Source organism: Electrona antarctica (genome assembly GCF_951216825.1).
Source record: "Electrona antarctica genome assembly, chromosome: 13".
Lineage (NCBI taxonomy): Eukaryota > Metazoa > Chordata > Actinopteri > Myctophiformes > Myctophidae > Electrona > Electrona antarctica.
This window is the reverse complement of record NC_136794.1, coordinates 17894372-17918097: the sequence shown is the minus strand read 5'-3', so window position 1 is coordinate 17918097 and position 23726 is coordinate 17894372. Positions and strand designations below refer to the sequence as shown.

The window sequence follows — 23726 nt, the reverse complement described above, 5'->3', positions numbered from 1 at the left end:
AAGTACGAGATGATGAGATGAGATGAGATATACTTTATTAATCCCCGAGGGGAAATTGAAGCGTTACAACAGCACAATGTGACACATATAAAGCTAAAACTACTGGACAGAACACAAAAAGGACATAAACCACACAAGACCAGCACCACCAAGGACCATATGCCATTGGGGGGGGGGGGGGGGGGGGGGGGAGTTCTTATGCATTGTATGCATGCATTGTATAGTCTGATAGCAGTTGGCATAAAAGAGAGTCTGTATCGTTCCATGTGCATCCTCGGGGGGAGTGTGAGCCTATGGCTGAAAGTGCTGCAACTACATTAGATGCGCGTGTATGTACTGTAAGCACACAGGAAGCACAGGAAAGGTGCTTTGGAAAAAATAAGAGGTCAAAAGACGTAGGTTATAGTAATGTCTGATTTATACTTGGTTGTGTGCTGTGTCGCACACAGAAAATAGCTGATAAATCTGACAATAGCAGTTATACTGAATGGCTCAGGGGGTAGAGTCTGGGAACCCGAAACGGTTAGATCCATGGCTCCTCCTGGCTTTGTATCAAGGTGTCGATGAGCAAAACACCCACACTGTTCCCGAGTAGGTTGGTACCATGGTTGCAAGGTGAGTGAATGTGTGAGTGAATGGAAGATTTAGTGTCAAGAAAAAATAAAAATCATGAACTTGCTAGGCTCCACAAACCTGTGAGGTAGTCCAAGCTTTCTAGCATTTTCTTCTCCCTCGTGAAGTCCAAGGCAAAAGTATCAAACGTGTCATTCAGGTTTATTTCTGGTATCAGGATTTGAGAGGAGGCGGTTGCCATGCACACTCTGGAACACACAAGCCCATTGTGACATGTTAAACTTTCATATCAAGCTATGGGAATATATTGCAGCCATTTATTGTACCCTTTCTCTCACCTATCACAAGTGCTTTTGGCTGCTTGCAGGAAGCGGGCAGGGTCTGACTCTTTAAGGGTTTGGTCAGCCTGAGTGATGAGGGAGGAGGACCTCTCTATGCATTGCTTGCAGCCAGCTATCTGTTGGGCCAGTTTCCTCAACCGCACAGACTTGAGAAGAAATAAACAGAATTAGCTTTGCTGCTTACTATAATACACAGTACAGTACAATACAGTACAATAAAAAAGTGGAAATGTGAGCACTTAATTGTCCTCCATTGATTGATTGATTGATTGATGTAGACCTAGTACAAGGTACATGCATCACAGCACCATGCATTGTCAGCAGTCTGTCAGTGGTCTATGATGTCATCATAGACATGGCATGGTTTCAGCCCGATCTGACCCCCATTGACTTTCATAATTAAATGAAAGTTAAATATTAAAAAAATATAAAAACATATAGGCAGTTAGTGAGATTAGCCCTGGACAAACCTTGCCTCTTACCCAATCCACACAAATGACACCACACCAACAAGTTGCAACTGCAACCACTTGCAACAGAATGCCAAAACTGCACCGACCTGCAAAGGGTCAATTCATACCACTGCAAACCTGTTGCGCCTGCGGCTCAGAATAAATCGGTGGTTTGAATCCCGCCTCCTCCTGTCCACATGTCAGCCAAGTGTCCTTGGGCAAGCCCCCAATGAGTCGGTTGGTGCTAGCTTGCCACCATTGGTTTGTGAATGTGGGAAGTTAGGACGCTGATGTCGACTGTTCGCCACTTCACCTCCCAATGTATATATGAATGGACCATTGTAAAGTGCTTTGATTGCTTAGAAAAGCGCTATAAAAATGCAATCCATGCAATGTAAAATCTCTAAAACATTCAGAAATTCTGCTTCAGCTCCATGTGTCACTTAACTTTTGTTAGGCAGTTCTTTAAGGTTCACAAGCATTATTCCTACGGACATTAACACACGTTTGTTTGCCAGCAACATTGGATTAACATGGATCACCATGGCATCCCCAGCGTTCTCCGCCAACCTAAGCCTAGAGAAAGTGAGAGCTTATATGTCTCCTGAATAACATTACCATGGTAACCGCCCCCCCCCCCCCCCCCCCCCCCCCCCCCCAAACCTGGCCCAATTGGCCCTGATGCAGAATGCAGCCTCTAACCTGACAAGAGGCACGGGGTGAGGAAGGAAGCAGTCCTCCTCCTCAGAGGGCCGATCACAGGAAGCAGGGCTGATCTTACTCTGACATTGGACATGGCACAGCATGCCACAGGCTCTCTAATGGCAACTAATGGGGGGTAAAGGGAAGGGAAATGATTCAAGAGGCAAAGTGCATTTGTGTCAGAATGCGTGAGCACTGTGCCAAAACCACTCCATTACAGCGAGCGTGAATACTGATACTGAACACAGGAGAAAACAAACCAATTAGCTCCACAGTACAGTGACTGTTTCAAAACAATGAGCTGACAACACTGATATCATGTTACGCTACAGTAACACAACAAAACCATGTATTCAAAGATGTATACCCGTGTACATGTTTGTTCCTGGAGGTATAGATTAACCTCGTCACTGAAAACAATATGTTTCAGGCTGCTCTAATGCTATAGTCTCAGACTGCAGTGCAATATAGGCAGCTTTCTAAACCTTGATGTTAGTGAGAGATGATGAGCTCATCTGCGTGGGCTGACTCTGACAGATCAGACTGCCTGCCCTATTCACTAATCATCAAACCAATTAATGCAATCCACATAATTCTTGGACATCTTAAGCTACCATGAGCTGCGAAGCTCTTTTCTAAGCAACAAACCAGTGGAATTCCCATCTTTCACAAAACCTAATCAGGGCATTTATCGTTTAAGTACAGCAATGGAAAGCTTCATCCTTTGCATTAAAGTTCGATTACAGTATAATTAGCCACAGAAAGTGTACTTACAATAAAGAGAATAAATGTACAATATGATCTGTCCTGCACAGAATATTGTTTTCATAGTATGAGTTATCAGCAAACTAGAACAGTTGAAGGACAGTGAAGCAAGCAAGATGTCATAAAGCAATACCTTTCCTTCCTTTATCTTGGTGGCTATGATTTGTCTCCTCTGTTGTATGATGTCGATCAGCAGGTCGCACTCTTCAAGCAGTTTGTTTTCTTGTCTCGATGCATTCACCTAAGGGGACATAGAGTAAGGACAGTTGAGAGATAGTCAATAATGGCTGACTGTTCCTCTGATAATTTAAGCAGCTGCATTTGCATATTTTATTGATTCTATGATTCGACAATTCACACAAGCCCCAGGTGACAGAACAAAATCGAATTTCTAAAGTAAAATAAATGTTCAATTATACACACATTGTTATGGCAAGTCTGAGGAGTAAGCTTGAGCGTGAACTGATAGCGGTTTGTCTCTCTTTTTTTAACCAAATTATCTTTTTCTTTTAATGACACTTGATTTGACAAAATATTAGAGTACAGTTGTTGGAAAATAGTTACCTAGCAACTCCCAAAGCTAACTGCTTGCACCCGGGTACAAATAAATAGCTGTCAAATGCTTAGTTTTGCATTTCTTCCACAAGAAAAACTACAATTAATATACCACAGTCTTTCTTTGATTTAACAATGGGATAGGCCTGTAAGAAAGTGACATTATGACACCTACTGTAAATGTATATATCCACTGGGTACACAGATATTAGGCCTGTCATCTCATTTATGTTTCATTGTAAGCTAGATACCATCTACCTTAAATGAGAGCTAAATTGAAACTGAGGATTTTACTGTGTACAGACTACAGTGTAAAATCATGAGTATTCATTTAACTCTGAGAGTAATTGGTTCCACCATTCCATTTGGTTCCGTTTGAACACTCTCAGAGTTAAATGAACACAGAGGATTTTGCTGTGTTGTAAACTGGGAGAGGAGCCATCGCTTGAACAGGTCTGAGTGAACATTGGTACCTCCACATGTTGGCAGGTCTGAATAAGTTTGCCCATCAGCGTTTCCAGCTCATTGGTCCTCTTGATCAAACTGCTCAGGTTGGAATCGAGCGCTTGCTGTGGAAAGAGAAATTGACAAGCGACATTTTTCACTGCACGTTATGCACTATTAAACTGCAAACAGCTGAAGGAACGGAGGAAGGTGGAGTGAAGGGGATCACCGGGACCATATTGTGTCCAATAATGTGGGGAGGAGGAGAAGCGGAGCGACCACAGACTGCGTTGTCACTGTGGATGCGAGGCTCGTTGAGATTTGGTCTGTGATCAGTCAGTAAACCCCCTCTTGATCCGCTCTACGTGCCAAAACTTCCATCATGCTGTCTGAGGAACTCACAGAGCTTAGAGTGGAATAGCGGAGCATCTGCCAGAGATTTGGGCAACTCAAACCCTAGCTGCGTTAATCACCCACCAATGACTCAGATGAAAAGCTCATGTTTGGAATTGCATATTTTAATTCTAATTGGGTGGCCAGATGTCTCTGTGTTGCGGAACAACAATGCGTCAAGTCTGAAACAAAGGATTATTCTATTAAGATTAAATTGTGTTCTGTGAATTATTTTGTGAAACTGACATTCAGTATGTAGGCTACATCAAAGATTCTTAACTTTTCTGCTGCAGACGTACAGTTTGTAACTCTCAAGACAATTCTGTGCTAAGCCGCCCCAAATGCATGCAAGTTTTCAACATCACGGCCCGAATTTCCCTCAATCAAAACTAATAAGGCAAAAAAGTTTGCATCTGACCAAAGAATTTAACTGCGAAAGATAATTCTTTAAAGGTATATTCAGTGATTTCGCTTCATTCAAATATCACTTATTTTTTCTTTTTATTTGGATAATCCTACCTACTATAGAGTGTGCTGACCATATAAGGAGTTCCTCCCTGTCCCCAGTGAGCCCCTGGGGTCAAAAAACCCTAGTTTCAGTTTTGGTGGCGGGTGGCAAAGCCTTCATCCAATCAGGATGAGAGGGGCCTTCCTCCAATCATGTGGGCCTTGGTGCACATGCTGTTGCACTTCCCCCCACTGTAGAGCGTGCATGTGCACATTTTGTTACCGGGGCGGACTGGGTGGTTTTCCAAATCACCCAAATCACTGAATGCTCCTTTAAAAGATCTAAAGTTACAGTAGGCCTATCTCTCAAATCAGTTGCAAAATAGTGGTGAAAGTTCTTTCACATCAGACATTCCACATTGCGATTTCATGAGGCATGTGCATCAGTGTGCACTAAAATAGCTCCGTTTTTATTTAACTGCTCTTAGAAAAATGTTTTATTTATATGACAGAGGAGGTGAAGAAAGCCATCAGCCTTGCTCTGTAAAAGTTGCAGGGCAAGAGCTAAGACGTCCTGAGAGGAACAAAGAACTTCAGAAATGTACGAAAAAATAAAATAAAATAAAATGCATCAACGTGGCTCCTGAGCCGTATAGCATACTCTAAATCAAATTCACAAAATAGTTAAATTAAGTGCATACTGTATATGAGCCTGATACTCCTTAAGAATAATGCTGAGTTTAATGTTCCGGGAAAAGCAAAAAAAATCTAAGAGAATCTAATGAATATTAGGCAAGTGGCCTGAATAGTAGTGTGTATTGTCTACAAGGCGCACAGACAATCTGACCCTTACTTTTGTCCTACATGTCTGGAATGTCACATAACATTTGATTATTATTGATCATGCTATAGTGGTCTACTCTGTACCCTCCATCTAAAGTTGCAACTTTACAGACAGTCAAGACAGCAGCATTTGAAAGACTTGACTCTGTTAACTGCTAGCTTCTCCATGCTTCACTGTATGTGTCAAGCAGTGATTCCAGTTAACTGAATAGAATTACATCTTATCAAATATATTTCAGGAAGAAGTACTGAAAATATGACACAAATGATGAATTATTTAGTCAGCTCTACTGGAAAATAACTACTTTCTGATTAATATAAAGCTAAAATGTATCCATTAAATCCATGTCATGAAGCAGTGGAAGGGTTGTGACACAGGCAGAACAATAACAGTCTACTGTGCCGTGCAGTCAGTGCACTTGATAAAAATGGGTACAACTGTAAATGTTGACACAGAATAAAATTCCAAACATTGACACGGGAGCAAGGAAGGAAGAGAGAATGGCCAAGTCAAAAGGTGCGAGACCAAAAGCTTTTCCCATTCAAGAGGAAGCTGCAATCCTTCCTCTCATCAGGTTTTAAATGACTTTAGGAAAGAGACGTCTATCACACAGAGAGAACTATCTAAACATAAGAGCTCTGCTATCACAGTGGGAAGCATTCTTTGAATGCAATGAGAAATCGAATGCAACATAAAATGTCTCTCTCACAGTAGTAATTTAGATTTTACAGTTTGTAATATTGTTCATTGTAGTTTCTGTAACAGTGTTTTTTTTTATGGGCTGCCATTGTTAGTGCCACGCCCAACCCCCAACCTGGAGGGCCAGTGTGCTGCCTTTCGTCTCACTCCTCTCCCAAGACCTGTCTGGTATGGTTGAACCTGCCAGGAGCACTTGGCTCTCCCCAGCATAGCTCTCAGGGTCATATCGTTTGCAATATTCATAACGGATGCAGTAACAGATTGTGGTCACACACATGCACAGGAGTGCACACACACACACGTGCAAGCACGCAAACATGTGAGCATGCCACACACACGCACATGCACACGCCACTTACATCGAGTGATAACAAACAAAGGCCATTGGATTTCAATGAAAGAAAACCATGGTGAGTGTTGTTTCCCTGCATGTGAGAAATAGGGTAGACATCTGCCACTGACATTTAATCATCTGGAAGTGAACTCAAAGAGAACAGCCCAAGGGAAGGTGGCAGTGTCCACAATAACATCATTTTGCCAATGAAAGATGAAAACAGAGTCATACTCCAACGGCAGACTATAGCACAATGCAACACAACACTGAACACACAAGAAGCTATGAAGACCGCATCCGCTTCTCTGTGCCTCTAATTGACTGACCTTTAAAATCAGTGCAAATATCTGCTCCTGTTATTTTCAGAGGGAAATAAAATGAGAACCAAATAGCAAAAAGAAAAGAAAGAAAGAAAGAAAGAAAGAAAGAAAGAAAGAAAGAAAAAGTACATTAGACTAAAAGTTCCCTCTTGAAAAATAACATTCTGATTTACTCAGTAAAGTAAATCTGTCCCTGAATGTTGATTCGTTAAAAGAAAGATGCTGTAAGGTCACCTGGTCTCTCTCCTGGTCTGCCTGATCACTCCACTCACTGAGATAGCGGCCTGGAGATCTCTGCACAATGATAGCATGATCAAACAAAGAGGACAGGTTAAGACGCATGCTCTGGCCTGAATCACAGAAGAGCTGCAGTCTACGATTACGGCATCTCGGTTTCACTGTGACCAAGCATGTTGTGCCACCGGCCCTTCTTATTGTGAGAGTAACTAAGGGACAGTGCAATACAGTAAACCACCTTTTGTGTATCATGCATGAACAGCAGTGGTATTCGGGGCGAACTAGAACAGAAAAGCAACTGGTATTAGGATTCCATGCAATGGACACCGTGTAGAATAGGTTGCAGAATGCGCTGGAGTTGAAAGAACCCTCCCTTGCTTGTGTTAGGATTAAATGATTAAATCTGATTGGCAATTTCCATAAGAAACGCTGGATGGTTCACTTGTAATAGACCATTAAATGGTCCCATGAGGTTTCTGGATTCCTGCTAGTGTCCCACGGTGCGTGTTGGCAAAATACTGACCCGCAAAACCCAAATCTTACTCTTCTGACGAGCTCGTTCAAGTCTAAAATGGAAGGAATGCGTAGCCACCTTTTTTGTATGTTCCAGCCAAACAGTATCTTCCCTTGATGCCTTATTAATGTGCACCCATGTGGTGAGAGTGAGCAGTTCTGCTCAACCTGGAGCCCTGGAAGCAATCTTTTTCACTGGCTGTAATTACATTCTAAACCCTCAAAGAAGAGACTCTGTTTCCAATAGCTTTGGCTCCTACTACTCACAGATATCACTAGTTTAACCACTTAAGCCCTGTGCGATACTTAATCATACAACAGGGTTGCAGGAAAATAGCAGATCTACAAGCTCATAACGTGTTATAATGCCACACTTTTTTATATATATTTGTTTTTAGAAGATTTCATGACATGGCCAAACTAGAGATGCCAGGTTTAAAGTTACTGTAAATTCTAACTGACTGAAGAAGTCGTTTTAATCGTAAAATTAGTAACTTCACATAATGGGTATAGTACTGTAAGTATTATTTATAATTACGATGACTATGCTACATCTTTTTTCAGTCTGTTACAATAATAAAATGAAAATTCATCACGTTCGTAGAAATAATTACTTGCTGAATTAACAAGCAACCATTTGAATATGAATGACTTTGTCATTCTAAACATGAATTAGTACTTTATTCAAAACAATCAACATTTAGTTACTCAAAGAGTATAGTAGAATATAGTAGAAGTATATTAGCTAGCGATTATATTTGTTTCCTGCAATATTTATATATTTCTACTATATTCTGAAAAACATTTTTGCCTAATAGAAATTTTTGTTTTGAAAAATGTTGAAAGTAAATGTTGGTGGTCTTATAAATGTTTTATAAATATTGAACCACTGAAAAGCATTAACAAGCTTCTGATATTTTTTGTGATCATTTGGTACAAATGATATTATTACATATATTATTGTTACTTTTCAATATATTATATCTCTGCTCTGGAAGAGGTGGTGGAGTTAGTTGCTTCAGACATTTGAGGCCGGGTCCAATGGAGTTAAGAGGTTTTGTCCGAAGTGCATTCTACTGCTTTTCATTGGTTCAATATTTGGTTCAATATTTTCACAGACATAAACACCACCAATAAATCACGATGTGGCTGCATTTTACCTCCTGACTCTGTGCTCATTTCCAGCTGCTTATTGGGCCAACACTAAAGAGTGTTCAATAGCACTGATTTATGTCAAATAAACTAAAAACTAAAAATTGGAGTTAGGTGGTATCCTCCCGACAGCGATTTGTTGCTGTCCAGAAGAAACCAACTATTTTTTCTTCCATAAATCAATGCTATTGAACACCCTCCGTCTGTGTGTTGGTTAAAATAAATATTGAACCAATGGAAAGTATTAAAAAGTGCTTTGACAAAAACCTCCTAACTCCACTTGAGCTGGAACATTTTGGAGTTTCTTCCAGACAGCAAAGATATATATTGGGGACTACGGATGGAAACTAGCATTCTTGCTAAATCCGGTGTGTTTACACAGCATTGTATGTGTGGTGTTCATTAATATGCACTGACCCTCCAAAATGATCGTATAAATAAATGATAAACCCTGGTCCACATATTGTGGAAATCAGCAAAACTATCAGTTGCTTTCGCGGTTGTAATATAGGAGCTTAAATAACCATACTGCCACACATGTCCTATGACATCTTTGGCCATGTTTTTCCCTTTACTAGGCTATACATATACAAAAAATATGTGTGTTGTTTTGAAAATATTGAACCAATGGAAAGTAGTAAAAAAACGCTTTAGACAAAACCTCTTAACTCCATTGGACCCTCAAACTGTGCTAAAGCAACTAACTCCACCACCTCTCCCCCTCTCTTGCAAGTAATTGACAATATATAAAGTCACAACACCAACTTTGATGAGGCAGTATTGCTTTGTTTTCAAAATATAAGGTTTTCTTAATGAACAGTGAATTCCTCAGAAATCAAACACAGCACAAAAAATGGTCAGCCGTGATCGAGTCGAGTATACTGTGTGAGTCGTAGCCAATGGGCTAAACATGGCAGACCACCAGTATGGCCCTTTAATAGAGGTTACACATGAAAGTAAAAATCAGCTTTGATCTGTAAGGGCTGAGCTTGTGAGGATCGTCAGTGTATGATAGTGACTCATCAACCTCAAGCTCCCCAGCGCATGCGCTTAATCATGAGCAGACCATTTCTTACCTTGAGTTTCTCGTAGCGGTCGCTGAGAGCTGCAACCTGGTGATCTCGGTGCCGACCGACCAATTTACACAGGGCACAGATCAACTGTTCGTCTGTGACACAGTACATGTTGACCTTCTCCTCCTCGTGCTCCAGACACATAAGCCCTCTCAGACGGGAGTCCGGCAGGGGCTCGGTTAGACGGTGGCCTGTAAATGGCTTCTTATTGGGATGAGTGGCCTTAAGACACTCGTCACAGTAGGACACCTCACAGGTAACACAGGTCTTCACTGCGTCCTGCGGAGGGTCCTGCTCACAGAACTGGCACTGGACCCTGTCACTGGGTCGGGTCATGGCTTTACTTTCAGGGTTGGCCCGCTCGCGGCGAGTCTCGCTGGGAGAGTTGGGTCCGCTTAGGGAAGCCTTCTGGAAGCGGTCAATGATGTTCTGTAGGGTAACGTTGCGTTTGAGTCCCTCTAGGCCCCTCTGGTTGAGGGTGATGACATAGCGACAGGTTGGGCACTGGAAGGCGGTGATTGATTGTATTGTTTCGGTGGGGGTGCAGTGGGAGACCAGGATGCGGTGGGCACAGTTGAAACACAGGCTGTGAGCGCAGGGCAAGAGCAGCGGGTCCTCAAAGAGCTCCAGACAGATTGGGCAGGTCAGCTCCGACTCCAGTGTTTCCATCTTCAGGCAAAACAAAGCAGTGTTGTCAGCGAAATCCAGGGAAGCTGATCAGCTATCTGCGAAGATGACATAGAATGGAATTAGACGGGGGAGGAGGGGTTGCGGGACTGAAAAGGTTTAAGCTGCGGGGGGCTGTCATCTTTCCCTCAATAGAAATTAATGAGCGGCCTTGCACAATTCCCAGAATGTGAAGGCTGCTTGGTCAACTTTAGAAGGAAGCCTCATTCATATCACAACTTTATTAGCATTTTTTATGGTAAAACACAATCATTGTCATTTGGAAATGTAAATACAATTTGTTGGCATTAATAGAGGGAAATGGGGCACTTAGACAATACAGAAAATATATTGAAATGTTTTATGAACCAAGAAAAATGAAAACATACCCCACCATGTCCCTAAATATTTGATCTGAGAGGTCTGTCAGGGTGTATTTTGATGATGTAACAGCAGTGACTCATTTCAGTGGGTACAAGAATAGCCTAGCTTGTCTCCATGTGTTTCTCACTGTAGAGCTGTGCACAGGCCAGCAGGCCACCGAGTGCTGACAACTCAGTCAAGCAGAAGCCTATTGGCCCTAGCCTGCCCATGGCTGGGACTCCACACTATCCTGGACACTAAGCCTTTGTTCCAGGCCAGTCAGACACCACAGCTGCGAGTGGACGCGCTGTGCCCAAAGCGTCTCCCTGTGTGAACTCGCTACCTCCACTCATTATGTGTGAAAGAAGGCAAAAGCTCATTATCTGGCCAGTAGCCTTTTGAAGTTGTGTCGATAAAGCAATTACCCCAGGGCAGAGGACCTGGGTTTGTTCCCTCCATTCTATTCAAATCTGCAGAGGCATTCGACTATCCCCACTGTACTGCACAAGAGACAATTGTTGCACTTGTCCCCGGTGTATGTGGATCACCTGTGGACCCACAACACCATTGTGGTTTCTTTACGGACATTGAGCCAAATGCAGGTGTCTGCAGGTCATTAATGGGGATCAAAAGCATTCGCTCTACTATTCAGGTCATCAGGCTGAAGTTGGGGGAAAAAACACAGTGTAAAAACATGAGGCCTTCTGACACTACTGCGCTTTTGCATTCTTTCATTAACTCCAGTTCACCCATTTAGAATTTATAGTTGTCTAAGCAACCACTTAAAAACTTGATTTGTGCTCTAATTTTAAAATCTCCACGCTCCACTTTACAGTTGTGAATAATACACAACTCATTGGTGCATACATAAGTAGCCTTAATTGGAACTCCAGCTTCCTGTAACTGGTTATGAGATGAAGGGGCTTTACCCTGAAACGATTAAATCACTTCCTTTCTGTTCTTTATATTATTTTTTTAATTGCAGATAAGAAAATTGCTCACAGGAAACAAAGACATATCTAGCACAAAGGGGAACCCCCCCCTTAAAATCAAAAAGACAAAAATAGAGAAAGGCTAAAGTGTGTAAAGAAAGGGTTCACTGTATAGAGCTGTGCTGTGAGGTAAGTCCAGCTGGGCCTTGGGATTTTGTGACAACCACACTACACATGCAAAATATACTATACTACTAATACTATACTATATATAGTACTATACTAACTATAGAAATATCTCAGAATTATCTTTTAATTTAGAATACCAGTACATTGTGTATGAAATAGGGCGTAAGCAGTTAAACCTATTACTTGGCATTAGTAAATAAAAAATGTATGTTTACAGACACATAACATGCATTATAAAGGCTACTTTGCACCGATATTAATACAGGTGTGCCATACGACTTTGACTTGCCCTTTGGTGTGTGCCTTGGGCACACACCGCTTTTAGAACCACTGCTGTACATTACTTTCACAGGTCTAGTCACATGAGAAACAGGTCAGGTGAGTCATGAAGACTCCATTCAGATAAAAAAAGAGGGGGGGAAAAGAATAAAGCGCTTTGTTTAAAGAGTATAATGCAAAAGGTACAGTACAATAGAAACTAATCCCGGCTTTTGATGACATCATCGTGTTACAAAAAAAGCCTGTAAAGTAACACTGTGGAAAGACGCCAGCGCAAACAGGAGCAACACCAACACACCATACGCACTCTGGAAAAGCTCTCCCATTCATATTATCGTTTACTTTACCCACCGATGGATTTCGCCCTGCTTTGCACAGCTGAGACATTTCGGCTATGGTTGAACTTCAGACCCGGATCATGAAAGTATACTTAAGACAACGAGAGCGGAAAAGCCATGAGCATCGGTGCGGACGGTGGGATCCAGATGGTGCAGGTCTTCATAGTCCAGTAATCCTACATCAGAGCTGTCATTAACCAGGAGACTCGGAGAGGGAGAGAGCGAGAGAGCGAGAGAGAGCGACTGAGAGAGAGAGAGAGAGGTACTGTAGCAGAGCACAACAGGAAAAGCTGCCCCACAATTCCAGGAAAGCCAGCTCCACCTACGGTAGGAGAGCGGGCCAGCACTGGAAGTCAAGGGAGTGCAGGGAGAGTTGGAAAAAAAGAGAGGGACAGTAAGGGACAGAGAGAGAGAGAGAGAGAGAGAGAGAAACAGTACAAGAGAGGGAGGGCACAAGCGGAGGCAAAGTTGTCCTGAACCCTGGCCTGATGCTCTTCATGCCCCCCCGACAAGCAGGCTAGTGTCCTCAGTGCAGGAGTGCAGTTAAAGCATCAGGATCATATTCCCACTATGACTGACTGTCCCCACTGCCTCTCTCTCTCCCACTCTCTCATTGTCTCTCTCTCTCTCTCTCTCTCTCTCTCTCTCCAGTGGCACAATGCTGCCCTGTGTGGCGAAACCTTTCTTGAGTCTGTCACCGGGGATTAAAACAGAAAGGCTTTTTGGTGCTATCCCTTTTGGACTGAGTGTTTGACTGTACTCTGTTGCTGTTTATACATTCTCTCTAAGAACTATTCAATCAATAAACACACACACACACACACACACACACACACACACACACACACACACACACACACACACACACACACACACACACACACACACACACACACACACACACACACACACACACACACACACACACACACACACACACACACACTCATCTGCAACATGAAACGGGGATCTCCGATTCCCTCGGCTCTCAAACAACGGGCTGACCTGGAATGCAAAAGATTACATCACAGGCTGTTGCCTCCACCAACAGACTGTACAGGTTCACTAGGATTTCATGAAAAATTCAATCCGGCGTTAAGCGTTTCAATTTGACAGGAATCATTTCAACTTCAATCAGACTCTTCAAAATCTTCACTCCAGTTTCCATCAACCAAATATTGCTATTGCGCCAACTAAGCGCCCACACTGACATAGCAGAATGGCAATGTGGATGAACTTTATATTCAAGACTGGTATCATTTCCCCCTCCTATGTGGGAACCAATTTAGGTGCCATCTGCCTACCATGTGCCTCTAGTACCTCTACTCCCAACCACACCCCCACTGGGATCCATTTGATTTCTCCGGTCTTTCAGGGGACGCTGCAGAATGAATATCCTCTCTGACAGACAGAAACATACTGTAGATATTAAAACCCTGGCCGGGTGCAGACAAAGCGGTGTGTATAAGATGTATTTGCCTGGTAGAGAAGCACAGGAATGTGAATGGCATTCTCCAGGCTTCCTCTAAAGCCTCCTGTTGGGTAGGAATGCCTCCTCTGTGGTGTCAGAGGAGGAGGCTCATCTGTAAGATGTAAAGTTTTGAGCAGGACCTCAAAAAGAACTTTAACGGTAAAATAAAACCTATATTGATCCTATTTTATTCTGACGTTTCACATGCATGGCTTCACTTCTGGCAGCCCTTGTTAGAACAAACTCTTCCAAGTACAACAGATTCCCAGATTCCGACTTGTCAGTTTAGTTTGTCTGTTCACGCTCAATGGTTGTGTGAAAGTACGCTATCTGGCACATGTTCACACACACATACACATGGGAGCTAACGGACATTTTCACATAGAAAACCTGATCTTATTGTGCTGATCTTGTCGCATTAGCTTTTTCCTCACTTAGGAAACTTTTATTAACAACGCATGAATTTGACATAATGATCAATTTCCTAAGCAAGCACCAACCTTCTGTCTTGACACAGTGGGTATACATATGAGCGGAATGAATATTTATATTCACAAACAGATTTAGCCCAACTATTATTCAGACACGTCTGGAAAAGTAGCCACAATCAATAGTCCAAGAACATGCAACGTTAACGTACAAGTCTGTTTACACAGAGCAAAGCTATCAGCATGAATAATCAATATGTCTCCACTGAGAATGTGTCGCACATACATTTCTTACCGAATATGTTGTGTGTCTTGCACATGATTGCTGAGGCACATTAGAACAATAAACAAAGCCTAGGTGTTTAATCATGAACAATGGCAGGTATAGCAGCTGGATGTAGAAAAACTCGGCTCGAGCCATGTACATTTATCAATGTCTTCTGAAAGAAACATTGAACTTGGATGTCAGGTTAAAAAAATAAATACATTCATAAGCAAGTAATTAGCCATTTAGAGGTGGAAAATGTTATGCATTCCAAGATAAGGTGACAATTTCCTGTTGAAGCATTCTCTAATCCTTTTGGTCGCGGTCTTTTATCACCCCTAATGATGGCCTTGATCCATTCAGTATTTGACAGAGATAGTTTGCCCTTTTTCTTTTTTCCTCTTCCCGAGGCAGACACCTAACATGTTTATCTGTAATCGTGTCTTCACGGCATAGCTGTGACCAATGACTGGCCTGTTGTTGTTCCCTACAGCACACGGCTCAATGCATCGGTTCACTCGGGCCTAATGTGATTTACAGCTGTGGCAAGACAAGGCAGATGATTAGACAGACTCTAATCTGCCTGATCTACAGTGGCACACATTATTGTTATTATCAGCGAGGCCCTACATGTGCTGACCCACATACATTTAGATGGGATTCCACTTTACAGGAGGAGAAAATACAAATTGGGTCAAGTTGATCAGGGAACTCAGTAGTACGTATTTCAGCTTTTCATTCAGATCTCACCTGTCAAAAGAATGACATTAAAAAAGTAAAACAGATAAGTATTTGGTAGTGCCCTATGCTTGGCAACCTTGTGCAGCCAGTGTTTTTATAGAGTTGAATAAAGGATAATCAGTTCAGATGTTGGCGTTGTTTCCTTCCTGAGAGCACAGGTGTTTGATAATGAAGTCCCAGATCAGGGTAATGAGGCAATCTGACGAAATGTTACGGTAATCTATGAGACTATAATGTGTTTCCTCAAATCAACTGAAGATTAGAAACTTGAGACTTATGACCAGGCCAATGACTTAATGGGGAATAAGTTGTATCAATATATCTACAGCCAAACATTAAAAACAAAAGGTTGATTCTTTTGAATAGAGTCCTTTGGGTCTCCTGGCAGCACCGCTGTCTGTGTGCTCTGCAGGTTATCCTGGTCAATAATAAGAAACACCAAACTCTCTCATTTCCTCTCTGTGGCTTGGCAGGTGGCATCAGCAGGAAAATGTGCTGCATTCATTCCAAAACCACATGAACATTCACAGATTGTGACTTTCCTTGCACAAGGCTACATGCCTTAGACGTCATGTAAAGAAATGGCATCAATCACTGTCAAGTACTGTACTGCATTCACAGCAATTTCTTAAACGTTGAACATTAAAATTCCATAGAACATATCCCAATAAACATCCTCAACGTCCCATGGAATTGGCACTTTTATATCGTAGATTCGTAATTAGCAAATTAGCTCATTTTCAAATGCCATAACTGATCTGTCTCCATGCCAATTAAAATTGTTATAAATACAGTCAAAGAGTGACATCTTGTGGTTATTATATGAAATAAACATTACCTCAACCTACAGTAAGTCCACTGTTGAAAGAACTCCTTACACTCCACTCCTTACAATCAACATTGTTTTAAAAGTACTATGTGTACTATGTACTAAGTAGTAAGTACTATGTGTTTATTTCATTTTATTTTATTTGAGTTAGTTTTTAATTCTCAAAGTTGATCATACGTTTGCACAAATAAATGTATGAGTTTCTTTGTTTAGCAGCCTGTGTATTAGGCTGCTAAATCTGTATTTCTATCTTTAGCATATCTCCATGTTGCTGTATACAGTAATTCAACTAGTTAGTGTCTAAAAGCATCTTGTGCTCCCAAGTGTGCTTCCAACTTGTGTTTCCATGGTGACCATAGGCTAGTGATCAAAGGTGCTCTGGTCTGATGGAGACGTGTTTAACATACTTCCAACAAGGAAAAGTTACTAATTAATGAAGGAACGCCTGTAATTCAAATGCCATGTCTCAGATCACCTCTCAATTTAACTACACACGGTATAGAATGTTGAGCTCAATGTCTGTTACACATTCTGTGCATACCAATTAGCATAGCATATGCCATAAGGCAATGTAGCATACAATAAAACCTTTACTGTGTCATAATATTGTCAGATTATGGAAAGAAAGGGTGTTTTAATTTTCATCAAAGTAAACCCAGTAATATACCACTTAAAAGTGTAAATCTAAGCTAAACATGTTTCAGACCTTCTGCACTGTACTGCCACAACAACGATTATTTATAAATGCCAAATCTGACATTAGGTTAATGCAGACATTTCAGCAGCATTCTGCAAATGATGTAGCCTACCCAATTAAGGAAGGGATTATTTCCACAGTACTATATACATGACAAGGCTATAGTATAGGACAAGGATATAGGCCACACAAATATGTGCTTTCTTTCAGTTTGATCAGTAATAAACAATAAACTGACTAATAACCCCTTGCGCCTCTGGTGAGGTCATCTTATCCCTGTCCTCTTAGCATTACATAGATCAGAAGTGAACATAATAGAGTCTGAATACAACAAGGGAACACGTCACTTCAGCCTTCAAACCGAGCCCTGCCTGGAGGCATAGAAACTTGGGATGAGTCAATGTTTTGTTGGCTAAACATGAAGACAGCGAGGCAGCAGGGGACAGAAATACAACCACAACCAAGCACACATTTTTCACTTTCACCAAGTTAGAAGTAAAGCTGCAGTCTTACCTGCCACATGATTACATCCATACACAGGCAGAGAGAGCAATCTTAAAGTTGGTCAGTGTTGATAATACTAGTGCTGTACAAAGCAGATCCACTGCAACACTGGCTCAGTGCCTCGTGTGGTCGTCTTCAAGAGTTGTAGCCGTATGTTGTAAGTTCTGTGACCCCATAACCCCCTTCCCTCGGCCCATACAAACAACAGCAGCAGCCGTGATGAAAATGCCCACCCTGTCTGTTCTCGCACACTGAGAATTGTTTGAAGCTCGATCATCTAGCCACAGTGGGCTGCAATCTTTTTTTCTTTTTTTTTGCAGGAGCCAATCACACATAGGGGGCAGGACCTCTGCCGGGTAGGTGTGTCAGTCTGCTTCAAGTTCAACGTTCAAAAAAGTGAATGTTAAATACATTAACCAAACATTCCCCAAATTAACTGAGTGAATATGTACCACTGTCGCATAGGCTACAGTACAACACATAACACCATATCCTCAACAAACTGGATTATTGCAATTGGTTGCCTGTGCCGTGCCAGACGTAAAACTCAATACAGTCAAAGGAAATGGTGCATAACCAAACTAGTGATCAATGATGTCATTAGGCTGTCCGGAATGAGAGGAGCGTGACCTCCGGTCCAAGTCCACGACCCTGCCTGCAGTACATGCCAACATGGATGAACAACCCCCATCAAAAGGCTGACAAAATCATTAGCTAGAAAAGAAACTGACATTTCATTTCAAATAACAATTTCCTCTAACCAAGCAATCCACAATGGGTCACTTATCTACAATTTTCAGGCAAGCTTCCCCAAAAATAAACTAACAATCTTGTTTCTCCGATGTGACCAGACGGTCCTTTTTTACCATGTGAATGCTTTCATTGGTGTGGAAACAGACACAGGAATAGTGTTTAAAGTTATCTCAGATAGTTGGCAACGGCTCACCGCTCTGTGACTGTGACAGAGTGTGGAAAAACTTTGCGTACACAAACAAGTGCAGGCTGACAAGTCTGGCAGCAGTACAATGATGCCATCACACCATCTACTGGATTAGAGCCACCTAATAATTATGAGGTAGGACTAGGAGAACTGTATATTGTGCACAAGGATGCTAACGCACACGAAAGTCCTTTTTGGTGGTGCCGGCCCACGGGAGAGAACTTGAAGAAGGAATCTTGAAACAACAAGAAAGTGGCTGCACACGCCAATAGCCAGAGTGCCAATACTTTATTAGGACAGCAGGTTAAGACAGAATCCTTATCCAACGTTTCGGCGGTTAAGCCTTCATCAGGGCCACTTTCTTGTTGTTTCAAGATTCCCTCTTCAGGAGAACTGTTTATGTCATTACCTGAGAAGACCTTTGTCAGCTGCTATGTGGTATCACACCATACAGCATCTGTTTGTCCCGTGTGGTAACACCACATCAAAGTATATTGGCACTGGGATCCCAGTATGGCCAGATTGGACCGGTGGTAATATCCCAGAGAGAGCCTTGTGTTTCAGTTTAGACTGCATGGGGCCGATAAAGTATAAAAATAAATGAGAGGCCAAGGGAAATAACTTAATAACTTAATCAAATAACTTTCACATTTTGCGAGCTGTCTCAGCCTTGTAATGCATTCAAGGCTGTCAATTATAATCCATCCATGGTTTTCCACACAAACCCACCAGCAAACAAGAGCCCTTCTCATGTCATGGCACAAAAAGACATGTACACATATTAAAAGATTACTTGGTCGAAAATCTCTCTCTCTCTCTCTTTCTCTCTCTCTCTCTCTCTCTCTCTCTCTCTCTCACACGCACGCACGCACGCACGCACGCACGCACGCACGCACGCACGCACGCGTGTATACAGTATATATATATATATATATATATATATATATATATATATATATATATGGAAGAAACCACCTAACTCCAAAATGAAAATATTTCAGGAAATGAAAAAACATCCAGCTCAAGTGGAGTTAGGAGGGTTTTGTCCAAGCGCTTTTTAACACTTTTCTTTGGTTCAATTTTTTTTAACCAACACACAGACCTAAAGGGTGTTCAATAGCACTGATTTATGACACAAAAAATCTAAAACATCAAATATTTTGTTGTTTTTTTCCTTCCGGAAAAAACGATATATAGGCCTACTGTGTATATAGACTATGTACGGAATACACTGTATATAAAATGTATTTTTCTCCTCTGCAAAGAAATGACCTCTCTAAGTTGAGTTCAGGGTAAAGCACAGACTTCAAAATTAGACTGCTGTGCTGAATGTCACCTATTGGAAGACAGATCCGTGGGCTTATCCCTTACCTCCCCAGCCTGGGTGATAGATGAAGACAGAGCTGACGGCTTGAGACGGGAATTCCGCAGACAACACCAAGCTTGCTCCAGGAAGCCTCTCTATTTCTCTGACTTCTCCTCCTCGCCTCTGCTACTCCTCTGCTATCTCTGAAATTCTCCTGACAAAGCCACTTCTCCTCTAATCCCCCTCTAAAGGAAGCCGAATCTGCTCCAAATGACTCAAGCAGGCACAGATTTCTCAGGCTTTTCCCTCTTTGTGCCGTTTGGTTGGCTGGGATCATTAACTTAGTCCCTTGAGAACATGGGAAGTAAATAACCCCCCAAAGCACCCCTCCTTCCTCCTGTGGGAGGCTGTCAATCAAGACCTGATGATGAGGTAGAGAGGGTGCTTTTGGCTTCCTGATTGGCCATTAGGGAACAGAGGTGGCCTACAGCATGATGAATTGGGGGGTGCTTGGGGGTGGGCTCAGCTGAGCTAACGTGCAATGTTGATCATGAATTTGTTCATTTGCATGACAGTAGGAAATAAAGCCAGGAAATGAAGCCAGAATGGTCAACGGCGACACAGACATCAACATCTACAGAACTTATCAATTAATTAAAATGTATCGCACATAAGGTAAAGGAAACCAAATAAATGATTGTTTTGCACTGACTGCCTTCCTTACATCAGTGGGTCTGTTTCTCATGGCAGCTCTGTACAGTTCGGGCCCTCGGTAGGGGACGGAGAGGCAAGTCTAAAGCTTCCGTTGCCATGGTAGAGTGAAACAGCCGCATGGTGCATCTTGGCACTTGAGCCAAATGCCACTCTCATCTTTTCACAGCCAAGCCGTGCCCCCCACCCCGCTGCACCATCTTCAAAGGCTACTTGTTTCTCACTCAGGCCTACTGCTGGCTGTCACTCACCGGTTCCCAACTTCCCTTAATATTCCCGGGAGCTTCTCTAAGGACTGGTTTGTTGCCTTTTTGACAAAAGGCACAGCAATTTGTCAACAAAAGACACTGTGAACAGTCCCGCCAGGGGTCATTCTGCTCCCAGTGACCCTGACAAAACCCAGACAAAACTTAGCCTAATTTATACTTGCTGAAAACACAAGTCCGGCGTTTTTGTTGAAATTCGGTTATTTTTGTTGAGCGACACGGTCACACAAAGTATAAATAGTATGCCCAAATTATACTCTGTTGTACTGCGGTGTCCCACAGCAAAAACAGCCCACCTACAATCTCACAACGTTCCACATCTTTAATGCTATTGTGAGCTTGTAGATCTGCTTTTTTCGGTGTGTCACACCACCGTACAACAGTAAAGTATAGCTTCAAGCTACCATCCTATAGCCAGACATACAGTACAGTAGGCAGAGACAACAGACATGCTATAAGTGTGTCATCTAAGGCTTATTCCATTGCCTGGCACTTTCTCCAGCAGTTGGAGCTGCCATAGAAGACCTATAGAAATTACATGTAGCAGTCTGGATGTATGTATCATATAGCATGCATCAATTGCCCTAATTTAAAAAATATGTAGGACACACTCACTCATGCACACACTCTCTCTCTCACGCTAACACGCACACACGCACGTGCGCACACGCGCACACACACACACACACACACACACACACACACACACACACACACACACACACACACACACACACACACACACACACACACACACACACACACACACACACACACATACATAATGCATATTTCACCCACATACATATGAACTGCTACTATATTTCTGATGCAATCCAGTATAGTATTATTACCCATTTCCATTTGATTTCTCTCTCAATTGAATTTTCAAAGCTATCGACAGGAACACTGGAAGGGTTGGGGGAGTGGGGGTCCTGTTCTGTCAGGAGGAGATTGATTTCCAGTCAGGGAAATCATACAGTATATTATACACACATTCCACTTCCAGTCTAATGCTGAATAGTCCAGGGTTATTTGAGGGCAGTGCCTATTATTTTGGTGAATATTGCTCACTGCACCAAGGTCACGCCCCTGCAGAGCTGAAATAAGCATATTGGGAAGTGGTTCCGTTGTGTTTTGTTTGAACCACTCCAAAAGAATATGTCTATGCTGTGGTTTCCGAGAGTGTCTCCACCTCACCCACTGGAAACCCAAACCTAACACACAAATCTTCTACACAGTAGAGTAACTCTGATAGTACAAATGCAACCAAATGGACCGTTACAGGTCCATTTGGTCACTGCAACAACAAAATACACTATATATATATATATATATATATATATATATATAAAATGCAAATAATAGGATCTATGGACTGGAATAATAATATCTGCTGTAGTATGTAAGCTATAACTCGATGGCATTACAGCCAATTTAAGGCTGGAATAAAGGCTGGATACTTGATGGTACAAAAGTAAAAGTTTAGATTTGGGAGCTTATTGTGACAACAATAAATTGCATTAACAAGAAGTTAATGTTGCTCCATGTAATCCCAGGAAAATCCTTCCATAAAAATAAGCTGTATTATACTGTACATACTTTCATTATACATTCACTTAGTTATCAGTCACTCACAGCACACAGTATGCAGTGGAAAACAATTATTACCAGCACGCAAATATTAATCCATACATTACTAAATACAGCTGTTTGTAGCCAGAAGCAACCCCGCTTATGGTGCTTGGCACGTCAAGCTGCATTAATTGGAAAAGAAACTGAAAAGGCTCAGCAAGGCCCTCCTGAAAAAGGAGATAAGGAGTTGGAACTAAATATGTCCTCGAATCTTATATTACAGACTTTTAACCATGTGGGTAAGAGAGAAAAAAGATGTGTCAAAGGGACTGCACTAGCACACTCAGCCATTGGCAAGCGGTAACTCTTCTTTTTCAAAGATTTTCAAAAATTGTCAAGTTTTCAAAAAATGTTCAAGAATCCTAAATAGGCTTTAAGCAGTGAACACACCTCAAAGTTCAAATATATTGTGTACAATTTCCCATTTGAATTGGTTCATCACTATACTCCAGAAATCCATTTCCCTCTCATTGTGCATGAAGATGAGGTGAAAAGAGTCCAAATATACATCATGCAGCATAAAAACTATTCTGCACATTTTGCAAACTGGACATTACCATGCATGTGTCACTTTTGCTTCGCATGAGGAACAAATGGGATATGTTCCGAATAACCCTTGAAGAAATGCCCGGAAAGACAGATCATTACCACTTTTGCAATTGATTCAGCAGGCAAAGAATAACTCACATGGTGTGGTGGTCCAGGGTGGTCCTCTCTCACACACACAGAAGGAAGATGCAACGTTGACGGCTCAGCACTTTTTTGTCACTGGAACATGAAGGGAGGTCCAAACAAAACATAGCAACCTTGCTAGTCTGTTTCTGCCCTCCCTCCCTCATTTCTAGGGCTCCCCGCCCTGCCACTGCCCCAGCCGTATGCTCAAGCGAGCGTAAAACATGCCCGGGAAACGCCACTTCCACTGGGTTATTTCATGGATGATGCATCCATTAATGCTTGGGCTGCGCTCTTGGGCCTGGTTGGCACCCCCCCCCCCCCCCCCCCCCTCTCTGAGGTTGTGCTCTTGCCCCTGGCTCCCCCTCTCTCCAACCATAAGACAAAGACATTGCGAACGGGGTAGACAAAGGGGGTGGAGTAGGAACCTCTCGGGGACCACGCTGTGATGAGACTGAGACTACGTATGCGTAATATCAGGCCGCGAACAGATGGGGTCAGTCTCCAGGGCTCTGCAGCATGGCTGACTCCAATACAGCGACCAATACATCTTCACAGATAGATGCTGTGTGCAATTAAGCAAACGTTGATGAACAGAATTTACGCCATATAACTGTGGAGGGCAGAGCACAAAAGACACGTTGGCATGA

General features: G+C 42.3%; 1 protein-coding gene across 3 annotated transcripts in view; it reads right to left on the bottom strand.

Moving 5' to 3' along the window:
* Positions 1-23726, bottom strand: part of mid1 (midline 1) — a 33316-nt gene that overhangs the window by 4118 nt on the left and 5472 nt on the right. The window contains exons 1-7 of one of the 3 annotated variants that reach the window (XM_079518726.1): positions 12625-12842; positions 9848-10569; positions 7104-7163; positions 3862-3957; positions 2967-3074; positions 912-1060; positions 694-821 (exon numbers count right to left, since the gene is read on the bottom strand). In XM_079518726.1, the coding sequence (XP_079374852.1) occupies positions 694-821; positions 912-1060; positions 2967-3074; positions 3862-3957; positions 7104-7163; positions 9848-10513 (1207 nt within the window). In that variant the 5' untranslated portion in view covers positions 10514-10569; positions 12625-12842. Of the gene's footprint in view, positions 1-693; positions 822-911; positions 1061-2966; positions 3075-3861; positions 3958-7103; positions 7164-9847; positions 10570-12624; positions 12843-23726 lie in introns of those variants that run through there. The other 2 variants (XM_079518727.1, XM_079518728.1) reach the window with 2 other exon arrangements.